This window comes from Oncorhynchus masou, chromosome 22 (assembly GCF_036934945.1).
Source record: "Oncorhynchus masou masou isolate Uvic2021 chromosome 22, UVic_Omas_1.1, whole genome shotgun sequence".
Lineage (NCBI taxonomy): Eukaryota > Metazoa > Chordata > Actinopteri > Salmoniformes > Salmonidae > Oncorhynchus > Oncorhynchus masou.
In genome coordinates this window covers 43,654,796-43,668,305 of record NC_088233.1, presented here as the reverse complement: position 1 = coordinate 43,668,305, position 13,510 = coordinate 43,654,796, and the positions used below count along the sequence as shown (strand labels likewise).

General features: G+C 41.7%; 1 protein-coding gene across 1 annotated transcript; it reads right to left on the bottom strand.

Annotated features, from left to right (window-relative positions):
- Positions 1 to 268: 268 nt before the first annotated feature.
- On the bottom strand, positions 269 to 9,351 carry LOC135508846 (mixed lineage kinase domain-like protein). Its single transcript, XM_064929052.1, is given in 10 exon segments — positions 269 to 1,119; positions 1,235 to 1,377; positions 1,558 to 1,605; positions 1,828 to 1,967; positions 2,143 to 2,227; positions 3,528 to 3,663; positions 7,168 to 7,268; positions 7,369 to 7,490; positions 7,492 to 7,547; positions 9,306 to 9,351. Coding segments are annotated over 10 exon segments (927 nt in total). The 3' UTR covers positions 269 to 1,069.
- Positions 9,352 to 13,510: the final 4,159 nt, after the last annotated feature.

Sequence of the window (13,510 nt, the reverse complement as noted above, 5' to 3'; positions counted from 1 at the left end):
AATTCCCACTGTGAACAAATCTTTAACATTCATGATCCCTCACTATATGTATCCCTAAACTACCAACAATAACTATTGTCTATTGTTATTCTCACTGACCTTACTGCCAATATGAAAGTCTTATAGCTAGCTAAATACAATGTTGGAGCCAGAGTCATGTCTTTGGTTATGCAAACATTTGTTAATTAGATTGTATTTCTCATTAAATATAATCTAATATAACCCCCCCCCCCCCCCCATTTTTAAAAGGGGTAAGGTGAAACAGGTTTTAAACAGTTGGTTCAAAGACACTTGGGGTTCTACTTGTGTACATAATAGTTCCCTTGTGTGTAAGGGACCCCCTAGATTAGCCTACCTGTTAACCATTAAATATGGACAGCTGAGAACTCTTTCTAAAGGGTAAAGGTGAAACAAGTGTAAAACGGGGTCTTCAAAGACACTCCACACCCACACACCCCAAGGGGGAGGTACAGAGGTACAGATGTAAAGGTATGTAATTCATTGAAGGCATTTATTTGAGAAATGTCCAGTCTTTGCTCTTTTCGTCATTACCATGCTAATGATTTAAAGTTGGATTTATTTGTATCTGTTTAAGACACTGAATACATGTTTAGCATATTTACTACATTTATTTAGTATGTTGTTTTTCTCTGTGAAGTAACTTCATTTTAAGTTATGTGACTTGTTTTATGTAGATACAACATTTCAGTGTCAACACACAGCAACCAAAAACCTGATCCAATTTCGCATATTCATATTGAGTTTGCAGCATATTTGCCCCAAACAATAGAATGTTCACCACAAGTTTCCCAAGATTATTTGCCAGAAGTTCACGCTTTGCCGCAAATGTACAGCAACAGTTTGCCCCAAAAAATTTCCCTTTGAAAATATGAGTTTGCTGCAAATTTGCGACAAATTGGCCAAAGGTTTGCCAGAAACAAAGGTTTTGGCAAGGGATTGGTTGGTCTTCCTTTGACCCGAGGAGTGGGGATGATAGCAGTTCATGGTTTTTCTCTTCTCCGGCCATGTTTCTGAGAACTTTGGAGATGGAAATGAACCTCTGTGTTTGTTAGTCCTCCTCTAACTGCTCCACCACATTGCACAGTTTGTCAACCAACACTGTGGAACAGAGCAACTTGATTAGGAAACAATAACTGAGAGGACAAATAGGAATCCATATAGAATTGTATGTTCCTGCACATTCATCATATGCCATTTAGTTATGTTGCATTACCTCCCGCTGTCGGCCTGTAGAAGCTGTCATAGGAGCGACAGTCCTTGATCAGTTCTCCCAACGGTTGAGGGCAGTCTTCAAGAATGGGTTCAGTATATTTTTCTGTACACACCCTCTGATACACTTCTTTGTGTGAGCAGTCTGATCAGAAGGACAAGAGAACAGACATTGAATGATACATTTCTAAATATGGCAGAGCAACTACTGCATGCTTATAGAGAGAGAGAAAACCCAACCATGCTATTTTCAGATATACAGTATCACTTTTATTGCTGATAGTATTTGTTACACACAGCCTTTAAATTAATGGAGTTGACACAACTTTGAAGGGAATCTTGCAGGTTGCAATCTCCCAAAGGACAATGCCAAAACTGCAACGAACACAACAATTCAAACAGAGTGAACTCAGAGTATATTTAGTGCCTGCATTACACCAACAGAGAACATTTGAACATACAAAATAATTTCTGTGATTTTGACATTCATTCATTTACAGAAAAGAACATTTGAACATACAAAATAATTTCTGTGATTTTGACATTCATTCATTTACAAAAGTGGAGAGTGTGTTGTAAGTCTGATTGGAAGCAGACCTGTACATCTCACACGCTTTGTTGTAGGGATGGTTGACACTCTCAAGCTGCTGAGGGGAGCTGTAGCATAAGGAGCTCCTCTTCCTGTCCTTAGTCCTCTTCAGCGACGTCTCTGTTTGGGCCAGCTCAAAATCTGCCAGCTGACCACACACAGCAGACCCCAAAACAATTACATTGCGATAGAGTACTGTAACACTGTAAACATGAAACATCAACTACACATTTTCAAAACAACCTCTGCCTCTATTTAGCAGTGGCCTTACCTTCTGGGCCTGACACATATGGCTGTGTAGAGGACTGCATTGAACCTCATACCTTCACTCTGTGCCCGGTATCTACCAGGAAGCTGCTGCTGTTGATGCATCCATGCACTTTAAACTTCTCCTCCGACTGGTGCAATCTATAGTGATAGAGATATTAGTTAGTCTTGATAGAGTAGCTCAATGTGATTATGGTACACTTTCTAGTGCTGTGAACTTTGGTGAGAGAGGTACAGGGCACATATCCAGAGTACCTATTATTTTAGTGAAGAAGAAGCAGCACATACTAATAATGGTGGACAGAGGTTTTAGTAGGTGGATTGTAGACACATGAACAGGAATTTAACATTCCTCTTTCGAATATGGCCAAATTGTACCTGCCGTGTTACCCGTGACACTTGGCCGTGGCAGGGCTATTAGAGGTGCGACTTTATTAGCCAGCTATTGGCGTTGCTTTCCACCACTACTACTCTTTGTGTCATGTGTAATAGGTGTTGTGACCTGTCTACTTGTGTAGGGTACAGGGTAAAGATATTCATTTCTATGGTATATGGTATACCCGTAGAGGCCCTGTGCTGCATCCAGACTCATGACAATAAACATCAACCTGCTACCTGTAGATGCCCTGTGCTGCATCCAGACTCATAACAATAAACATTAACCTGTTACCTGTAGAGGCCCTGTGCTTGCATCCAGACTCATGACAATAAACATCAACCTGCTACCTGTAGAGGCCCTGTGCTGCGTCCAGACTCATGACAATAAACATCAACCTGCTACCTGTAGAGGCCCTGTGCTGCATCCAGACAGAAGACAATAAACATCAACCTGTTACCTGTAGAGGCCCTGTGCTGCGACTAGACTCATGACAATAAACATCAACCTGCTACCTGTAGAGTCCCTGTGCTGCATCCAGACTCATGACAATAAACATCAACCTGCTACCTGTAGATTCCCTGTGCTGCATCCAGAATCATGACAATAAACATCAACCTGCTACCTGTAGATTCCCTGTGCTGCATCCAGACTCATGACAATAAACATCAACCTGCTACCTGTAGATTCCCTGTGCTGCATCCAGAATCATGACAATAAACATCAACCTGCTACCTGTAGATTCCCTGTGCTGCATCCAGAATCATGACAATAAACATCAACCTGCTACCTGTAGAGGCCCTGTGCTGCGACTAGACTCATGACAATAAACATCAACCTGCTACCTGTAGAGTCCCTGTGCTGCATCCAGACTCATGACAATAAACATCAACCTGCTACCTGTAGATTCCCTGTGCTGCATCCAGAATCATGACAATAAACATCAACCTGCTACCTGTAGATTCCCTGTGCTGCATCCAGAATCATGACAATAAACATCAACCTGCTACCTGTAGATTCCCTGTGCTGCATCCAGAATCATGACAATAAACATCAACCTGCTACCTGTAGATTCCCTGTGCTGCATCCAGACTCAAGCGAGCCTTTCTGTCCCAGGGCAGCTTCCTTTCGGAATCCAGCACCTCTCTCAGACTGCCCTTCTCACAAAACTCCATGACAATGAGGTAGTTTGGATTGGGTCCTGCGGGACAACCACGGTAGAGAAGATGATTATTAAATGCAACAAGGGCACATCATCATCACATTTTGACATCATATTCTGAATTCACATTTTGGTTTGGTGAATGGCGCTGGAGGGGATGGCTGACGTTTTACATGCTCCCAACAAACTGCTATTTTGTTCGTTTTTTTGTACTTATTTTGTACATAATGTTGCTGCTACCGTCTTTCATGACCAAAAATAACTTCTGGACATCAGAACAGCGATTACCTACCTCGAACTGGAAGAATATTTTTTCTTTAACTAGTCCAACCCGAAGGATATACTGCCTTCTTGGGAATGGGCCCAAATCCCCGTCATTTATTTGAAGAAAAGACGGATAAAAAGAGGGCGGAGATCGGGCTGCCTTCTGAGAACTCATAGGCGAGTGAGAAAACTCCCACTGCCATCCGTTCTATTGTTCAACGTGGCATCATTGGAAAATAAAATGGATGACCTACTATCAAGATTATACTACAAACGGGACATTAAAAACTGTAATAACTTATGTTTCACCGAGTCGTGGCTGAACGACGACATGGATAATATATAGCTGGTGGGATTTTCCATGCACCGGCAGGCCAGAGAAGCTACGTTTGGTAAGACGAGGGGTAGGGGTGTGTGTCTATTTGTCAATAATAACTGGTGCGCGATGTCTAATATTAAAGAAGTCTCGAGGTATTGCTTGCCTGAGGTAGAGTAACTTATGATAAGCTGTGGACAACACTATCTACCAAGAGAGTTCTCATCTTTATTATTCAAAGCCGTCTATTTACCACCCCAAACAGATGCTGGCACTAAGACTGCACTCAACCAGCTGTAGACCATAAGCAAACAAGAAAATGCTCATCCAGAAGCGGCGCTCATAGTGGCCGGGGACATTAATGCTACCTCATTTCTACCAGCATGTCACATGTGCAACCAGAGGAAAGAAACTCTAGACCACCTTTACTCGACACATAGAGATGCATAAGCTCTCCTCCGCCCTCCATTTGGCAAATCTGACCATATTTCTATCCTCCTGATTCCTGCTTACAAGAAAAAAACTAAAGCAGGATGTACCAGTGACTCGCTCAATACGGAAGTGGTCAGATGACGCAGATGCTACGCTATAAGGCTGTTTTGCTAGCACAGACTGGCACAGACAGGAATATGTTCCTGAATTCATCCAATATGTTCCCGGGATTCATCCATGGCATTGAGGAGTATACCATCTCAGTCCTTGGCTTCATAAATAAGTGCATTGACTACGTCGTCCCTACAGTGACCGTACGTACATATCCAAACCAGAAGCCATGGATTACAGGCAACATCTGCATCGAGCTAAAGGATTGAGCTGCCGCTTTCAAGGAGCGGAACACTAATCTGGACGCTTATAAGAAATCCCGCTATGCCCTCAGACAAACCATCAAACAAACAAAGCGTCATGGGCAGATTGTGGACTACAGGAAATTGTGGGCTGAACAGGTCCCCATTAACATCGACGGGGCTGTAGTGGAGCGGGTTGAGCATTTGAAGTTCCTTGATATCCACATTACCAATGATCTATCATGGTCCAAACACACCAAGACAGTCTTGAAGAGGGCACAACACCTTTTCCCCCTCAGGAGACTAAAAAGATTTTGCATGGGTCCCCAGATCCTCAAAAAGTTATACAGCTGCACCATCGAGAGTGTCCTGACCGGTTGCATCACCGCCTGGTAGGGTACCTGCTCGGCATCTGACCGTAAGGCACTTCAGAGGGTACTGCGTACGGCCCAGTACATCACTGGGGCCAAGCTTCCTGCTATCTAAGACCTATATACTAAGCAGTGTCAGAGGAAAGCCCAAAAAAATTGTCAGACTGCAGTCACCCAAGTCATAGACTCTTCTCTCTGCTATCGCACGGCAAGCTGTGCCGGAGCACCAAGTCTAGGACCAAAAGGCAAAAGGCTCCTTAACAGCTTCTACCCCCAAGCCATAAATCTGCTGAACAATTAATCAAATGGCCACCAGATTATTTACATTGTTTTTTACACTGCTGCTGCTCGCTGTTTATTATCTATTCATAGTCACTTCACCACTACCTACATGTACAAATGACCTCGAATGAACCTGTACCCCATTGCATTGACTCGGTACCGGTACCCCTGTATATAGCCTTTTTATTGTTATTTTATTGTGTTACTATTTAATTTGTTTTTTACTTTAGTTTATTTTCTTAACTCTTTCTTGAACTGCACTGTTGGTTAAGGGCCATGTAAGTAAGCATATCATGGTAAGTGTCATGCATAGGTGTAATAGGTGGCAGGGAAGTCAGGCGCAGGAGAGTCAAACTGAGTGTAAAATGGAGTCTTTTAATAAAGTTCCAAGAGTATGCTCCATAACAATAAATGTACAAACAAACCAAACATGGGTACGAGGACCCGACGCGCACCTATACAACAATCACACTATACTGACAATAAAACAATCTCTGACAAAGACATGAAGGGAAACAGAGGGTTAAATACACAACAGGTAATGAATGGGATTGAAAACAGGTGTGTGGGAAGACAAGACAAAACCAATGGAAAATGAAAAAAGGATCAATGATGGCTAGAAGACCGGTGACGTCGAACGTCGAGCACCGCCCGAACAAGGAGAGGCAACGACTTCGGAAGAAGTCGTGACATTAAGGTTGTATTCGGCACAGGTGACAAATAAAGTTTTGATTTTGTCACGACTTTCGTTGTGGGAAGGAGGAGCGGACCAAAATACAGCGTGGTTGTGATTCATTTTATTTAATAAGGAAACTATACACGATGAAACTAACAAAATAACAAACATACGAAATCCGAAAACAGCCCTATCTGGTGCAAAACACAGAGACAGGAACAATCACCCACAAACACACAGTGAAACCCAGGCTACCTAAATATGGTTCCCAATCAGAGACAACGATAATCACCTGACTCTGATTGAGAACCGCCTCAGGCAGCCATAGACTATGCTATACATCCCCAAGACAAAACACACCACAAAAACCAAAAACCCATGTCACACCCTGGCCTGGCCAAATAAATAAAGACAAACACAATATATATCGACCAGGGCGTGACAGATTTGATATTATGTCCTGATTACTTTGCTCATTATACAGTAACTGTACTTCGCTATGCACATTCTTGCACATATAGGGTTGCCAATTTTCCCTCTGCCACTGACTGACTGCATATGTAGTTCCACCCCATTACACATAATGGACTGTACATTTGTTTATACATCCATACCATGCACAATTATTTGTTTCTTTTTTTTGCTGTTCATAGTGTACAGACTGTATGTGGATCCATGTAAATTCTTCATCTATATTCTGCTTGTTTATTTGGTTTACTGTGGCAGCACCATTTCACAAAATCAATTTCCGGGTGTACATGATGAATAAAGATGATTCTGATTGTATCCAGTCCCCTATTTGTTCAGCAACTACAGTATGTCACATACTGCAAAAAGAAGCTCACTCACCGCTCACTTCCTGGACACAGATCCCAAACATTTGCAGGATGTTTGGTGACTCTAAGCGTTTCATAGTGTCCACTTCCTTTTTCAAGACGCTTCTAACCTGACTGTGTGGGACAAACATAACCTATTAAACAAATAGATGTTTAGCACTGAAGCTGATATTACAATAACTCTCTGAGACATCTTGTATGCTATGCTACATACCTCAGGCTTGTGCTCCTTGAGTAGGTGTATCTTTTGATGGCCACTGTGAATTTGTTGCACTCTCCTTTGAATATCTCTGAATTGTCACTTTTGATGAAGGGCTCTTTTGGGCAGGTCGTAGATCAGCTCCTCTGGCTTGATCTCTCTGATGTCTTGATCTAAAATTCTCGGCTTCTTTACTGTCAATGGGAAACACAACAAAGTCAATGAGATGGCAAGTCATACAGGGACTTAGGAACATAACACATCAATAACACAGATAACTAAAGGTCCACCAGGAAAACACACCATCATGCAAAATGCAGTGAGACCATGGATTGTTTTCCTGGTGTAGGATGTAAACTATGCTGTGTTTTGTAGTGTGTATGAGTTTGTATGAGTGAAACTTGAGTGCTTGTAGTGTCAAACAAAAATGGAGAAAGGTATAAACCACAAAGGAACGAAAATGCAAACAGACACATAGTCTCCTTTATCATCAGACGCTGGTCAAGGTCAACGAGAAATGAGAAACAATAGTTGCTCAGATTCCAAATTAAGTAGTACAGCTAGTAAAAACTTGTTGTTGTTTTTTTACCTTTATTTAACTAGGCAAGCCAGTTAAGAACAAATTCTTATTTCAATGACGGCCTAGGAACATTTGGACATTCATCTATAGAGGCTTACTTACAGGTTTCCAACATGGCTATCATTCCCTATCTCAGTCTGCTGTTCCCACATGCTTCAAGAGGGCCATCATTGTTCCTGTTCCCAAGAAAGCTAAGGTAACTGAGCTAAACGACTACCGCCCCGTAGCACTCACTTCCGTCATCATGAAGTGCTTTGAGAGACTAGTCAAGGACCATATCTCCTCCACCCTACCTGACACCCTAGACCCACTCCAATTTGCTTACCGCCCAAATAGGTCCACAGACAACGCAATCTCAACCACACTGCACACTGCCCTAACCCATCTGGACAAGAGGAATACCTATGTGAGAATGCTGTTCATCGACTACAGCTCGGCATTTAACACCATAGTACCCTCCAAGCTCAGGAAACAGCAGTGGGTCATCAAGCTCGAGACCCTGGGTCTCGATCACCGCCCCGCCCTGTGCAACTGGGTACTGGACTTCCTGACGGGCATAAAGATCATCGCCCCAGGTGGTGAGTACAGGTGTAGGCTGAAAAAAGCAACATCTCCACCCCGCTGATCCTCAACACTGGGGCCCCACTTTAATAATGGAAAGGGTGCGTTCAATGCTACCTAATATAATGCCCTCTCCTGTACTCCCTGTTCACCCACGACTGTATCACTAGCCACTTTAACTATGCCACTTTGTTTACACGCCTCCAACTCAATCATCAAGTTTGCGGACGTTAACATGTTAACCATGTGTATGTGACAAATAAAATTTGATTTGATTTGATCTCTAATCCAAAATGCTGAAGTATAGAGCCAAATTAAAATTTTAGCTTCACTGTCCAGATAAATACGGAGGGAGGCGTGTATATAAATATTTTAAATAATTCACAGAATTTTGGTAAGAATGTGCCCAAAAAGTTGTCTGAATCACTGATTTCTGAAAATGACATGATCAATAATTGCAATATTTTATCTTTAAACATGTAAAAATGGTTATGCAGATGTGAGTATTCATGGATATAAAATGAGTAAAATTATATACAAAGTTATCTTGTAAACCTATACAACGTTATTCCATTATCCTATTCACATTTCATAAAACATAGGATTAAAAACTTGCAGCATTCCATAGGAATACCTATACATTTTAACCTAATATCTTGATGATGAGAGCAGCAAACCATTACACATAGCTGTTCTAAATGAAGGTGTATTCTTACTATGGGGCCATGGCAGATTGGTCTGTTACTAGAATGCCAAAAATATAGATTAATATAAGTGGTCTCAACAGGTGTCACACCCTGTTCTGTTTCACCTGTGTTTGTCTCCACCCACCTCCAGGTGTTGCCCATCTTCCCCATTATCCCCTGTGCATTTATACCTGTGTTCTCTGTTTGCCTGTTACCAGTTCGTTTTCTTTTTCGTGAATCTTACCAGCTTTTGTTCCGCTGCTCCTGTCTGTTCTTGCTCCTGTTTTCTAGTCCTTCCCGGTTTTGACCGTTTTGCCTGCTCTGACCCTGAGCCTGCCTGCCGTTCTATACCTTGCCCCACCTCACTGGATTATTGACCCCTGCCTGCCCTGACCCTGAGACTGCCTGCCATTCTGGACCTTTTACACCCTCTCTGGATTTACTGACCTCTGCCTGCCTTTGACCTGTCATTTGCCTGCCCCTGTTTCTTTGACACTGTCTGCATCTGGGTCATACCTAAAACCTGATAACAGGTCCAACATTGGATTTGATAACATTGTAATGGAAGGTTTATAGTCCTCAAAATTAAAACAGTTAATAGGAAAACATGTTCTATCATTTTAATCAGCACACATCCATTACTATTTACATGTATAAATACATTTTAAATGATTGAAGATTAAATATAGCAAAAAAAGTATCAAAGCATACTCAGAAAACACAGATTTTGACAGCTTTATTCTGACAGGACACATTCTTACCACATTTCTGTGAATAATTTAACATCTTTATGTACCTGGTACACTGGACTCATTTGGTTATATATTCTACATCATTATGTACATTTTAAGATATTACTGGGCATACTACAATAATATTTCATGCTGGTATGGTCAGATGAGAACAGAGTTGTTTGGCGGCCATATCGGAAAAAGGCTTCTGTGGGAAGCGTGAATCCTGTGTTGGTCCTATATCTAAACATATTTCTAAAACCCTGTTCTAGCTGTGTGTGTGAAAAGTTATGATTAACGTGTGAGTAATAACTTGTTGTATACTGACATTGTTTGTCATAGGGTAAAATCCCTATGGGAAAAAATGTATGGGATAGAGGGATGAGTGGTAACGCAGAGAAAGCAACTGTGGAAGAGGAACATTTAATTTGGTATCTTATATGGCCTGAAGAAGGGACCGATCATCCTTTTCCTCTTAATTTCTGTAAGATTGCTCTGTTCTCTTGCTATGCTCTCAATCGTGTGTCCTTGGCATGATTTGTCTGTTTGCCTATGGGACTGCTAACGAGGGATAAGCAGAAGTGGTTGACTCATACGAATGGCATGTGAAACACCCCACCCATCCTGGGTCTTTATATAATGTCTGTGAGAACTAAGAGCGAGTTGAATTGGTTTTCCTGTGCATAATGAGACTGGAATGTCTTCCAAGTCTTTTTTTTGCACCACACTACGAAATTGCTGAAATGCTATTTCCCAAAATCACTACGAGACTTGGAGATTTGGAGGCCTTGCTCATGGATTTATGAGGAATGATTTGAACAAAATGCATTGCTCACAAACAACAGGAAGCAGGCTTTAGGATACCCATACAGGTTTGCCATTAAGTATACAGTTAATTTGAACTTTTAAGGACAGTTAGTATAACAGTTTAGCTACAGAAAAGATCACATCCATCATAAGCAGTTACTGTTCTCTGTTCAACCTAAAATCTATTGTAAGTTTGAAATTAAACATACCTTGAGAGACTGTTGTTGTTGGTGCAGAGACTTCAATTACCTTTAAAACTGAAAGGAGACCACACCTTTTATGTTCACTGACACTGGTTTGTCTTGAGCTGCTCCTACATCACCACTACAACTTACAATAGGCTACAGCTGTGCACTTCCTCGGTTTATTTCAGTTCAAGTCTGCTTATCTAATTTCTTTCTGAACAATAGTGATTGCCTGCTAAAACACAGTATAGCATGCCACGTACCTACTTGCTTAAACAAGGGACCCCAAATGACCAAATGTTTAAATAAACATATTTTGTCCAATCAATCAAAAGTTATGAAATGTGTCAAAAATGGCACTGAGCGTGCACTGGGAAGGTGACAGTGGTGTACATACTTACAGTGGCTTGCAAAAGAATGCACCCCCCTTGGCATTTTTCCTATTTTGTTGCACTGCAACCTATAATTAAAATTAATTTTTGGGAGGTTTGTATCATTTGATTTATACAATATGCCTACCACTTTGAAGAAACAAACAAGAAATAAGACAAAAAAAATACTAATACTTGAGCATGCATAACTATCCCCCCCCCCTAGGCCATTCTAAGACATTGAAATGTTTCCCATTAAACCACTCAAGTGTTGCTTTAGCAGTATGCTTAGGGTCATTGTCCTGCTGGAAGGTGAACATCCGTTCCAGTCTCAAATCTCTGGAAGACTGAAACAGGTTTCCCTCAAGAATTTCCCTGTATTTAGCACCATCCATCATTCCTTCAATTCTGACCAGTTTCCCAGTCCCTGACGATGAAAAACATCCCCACAGCATGATGCTTCACTGTGGGGATGGTGTTCTCGGGTTGATGAGATGTGTTTGGTTTGCGCCAGACATAGTGTTTTCCTTGATAGCCAAAAGCTCAATTTTAGTCTCATCTGACCAGAGTACCTTCTTCCATATGTTTGGGGAGTCTCCCACATGCCCTTTGGCAAACACCAAACACCATTTTTTTGGAGCAATGGGTTTTTGTTCAAAGTTTCTGATATTTTTAATAACCCAACCCTGATCTGTAGTTCTCCACAACTTTGTCCCTGACCTGTTTGGAGAGCTCCTTGGTCTTAATGGTGCTGCTTGCTTGGTGGTGTTGTAGACTTTGAGGTCTTTCAGAACAGGTGTATATATACTGAGATCATGTGACACTTAAATAAAGTCCACCTGTGTGTAATCTAACTAATTATGTGACTTCTGGAGGTAATTGGTTGCACCAGATCTTATTTAGGGGCTTCATAGCAAAGGTGGGGAATACATATGCACGCACCACTTTTCCATTTTCTGGAAATCGCCAAGGGGGATGAATACTTTTGCAAGGCACTGTAAGTAACAGTACTTAAAAGTACTACTTAAATTATGTCTGAGTGTTGGAGTGTGCCAGTCTGACCATAAATAAAATAAAAACACAAATTGTGCAGTCTGCTTTGCTAAATATAAGAAACCTTAAGAATAGCATTTATTTTAACTTCATAGTTTACTCAAGAATGACAATTGAGTACTTTGGCCCCATCCAGGAGAAGCTTAGAGTCGATGTGATCCTCCTTAAGGGTCCAACGCACAGTACGCATTCTAAAATTTGACCCGCACAAAAGAATGCAGAACTAAATAGAAAACAGCGCTGTGTTTGCTAAAAGTGGAGCGGAACCCAAAGTATTGTTTGCTGTAGTACGGGGGCATCTTAAAACCGTTGTACATTTGGTCCTGTCATCTTTTGTTTCAGTATGGGAACAACGCGCTTGTGCTGTTCTTGGTTAGGATAAAGTTTACATTCTATGTAAAAAGGGTTATATAAAAATTGTCAAAGCACTTAGCACTAGTACAGTACAAATAGATACCTTCAAGGCTTTGCCTCGGAAAATGATATAAATAACTTTATTACAAAAACCTTAGATAGTAAAAAAAATTACTCCAGAAATCCATTTGAGAGTTTTCCCACCAAACTATTGGTTTTGGCGTGCAAGACCAGAACTGTGGCCCTTCTCTGACCCATTCTGGGTAATATACTGGCCAGGGGGACAAGCACTCGCCAGGTACATTATGCCTTTCTTGCTTGCTCTTTCCCAACAATGCCGTAAGTAATATCAGTAGTAGTATATAATTAAAAAATGTACAGTAGAGCAAAAACATATGAGTAATTGAAATAAGAACACGAGAAAGTAAGCTCAATTACACGGTCAGTTCCAGGGTCAGTCTCAAAACCATATTTACAATGTGCAGGGATACTGGAATGATAGGGTTAGATATGTGTAGTAGGGGCCTCCCGAGTGGCACAGTGGTCTAAGGCACTGAATCGCTGTGCCATCAGAGATTCTGGGTTCGAGTCCAGGCTTTGTTGCAGCCGACCGAGACCGAGAGACCCATGGGCCGGTGCACAATTGGCCCAGCATGATCTGGGTTAGGGGAGGGTTTGGCCGGCAGGGATGCTCTTGTCCCATCTCGCACACCACTCCTGTGGTGAGCTGGGCGCAGTAATTGCTGACACAGTCACCAGGTGTACGGTGTTTCCTCCGACACATTGGTGGGGTTGGCTTCCGGGTTAAGTGGGCATTGTGTCAAAAAGC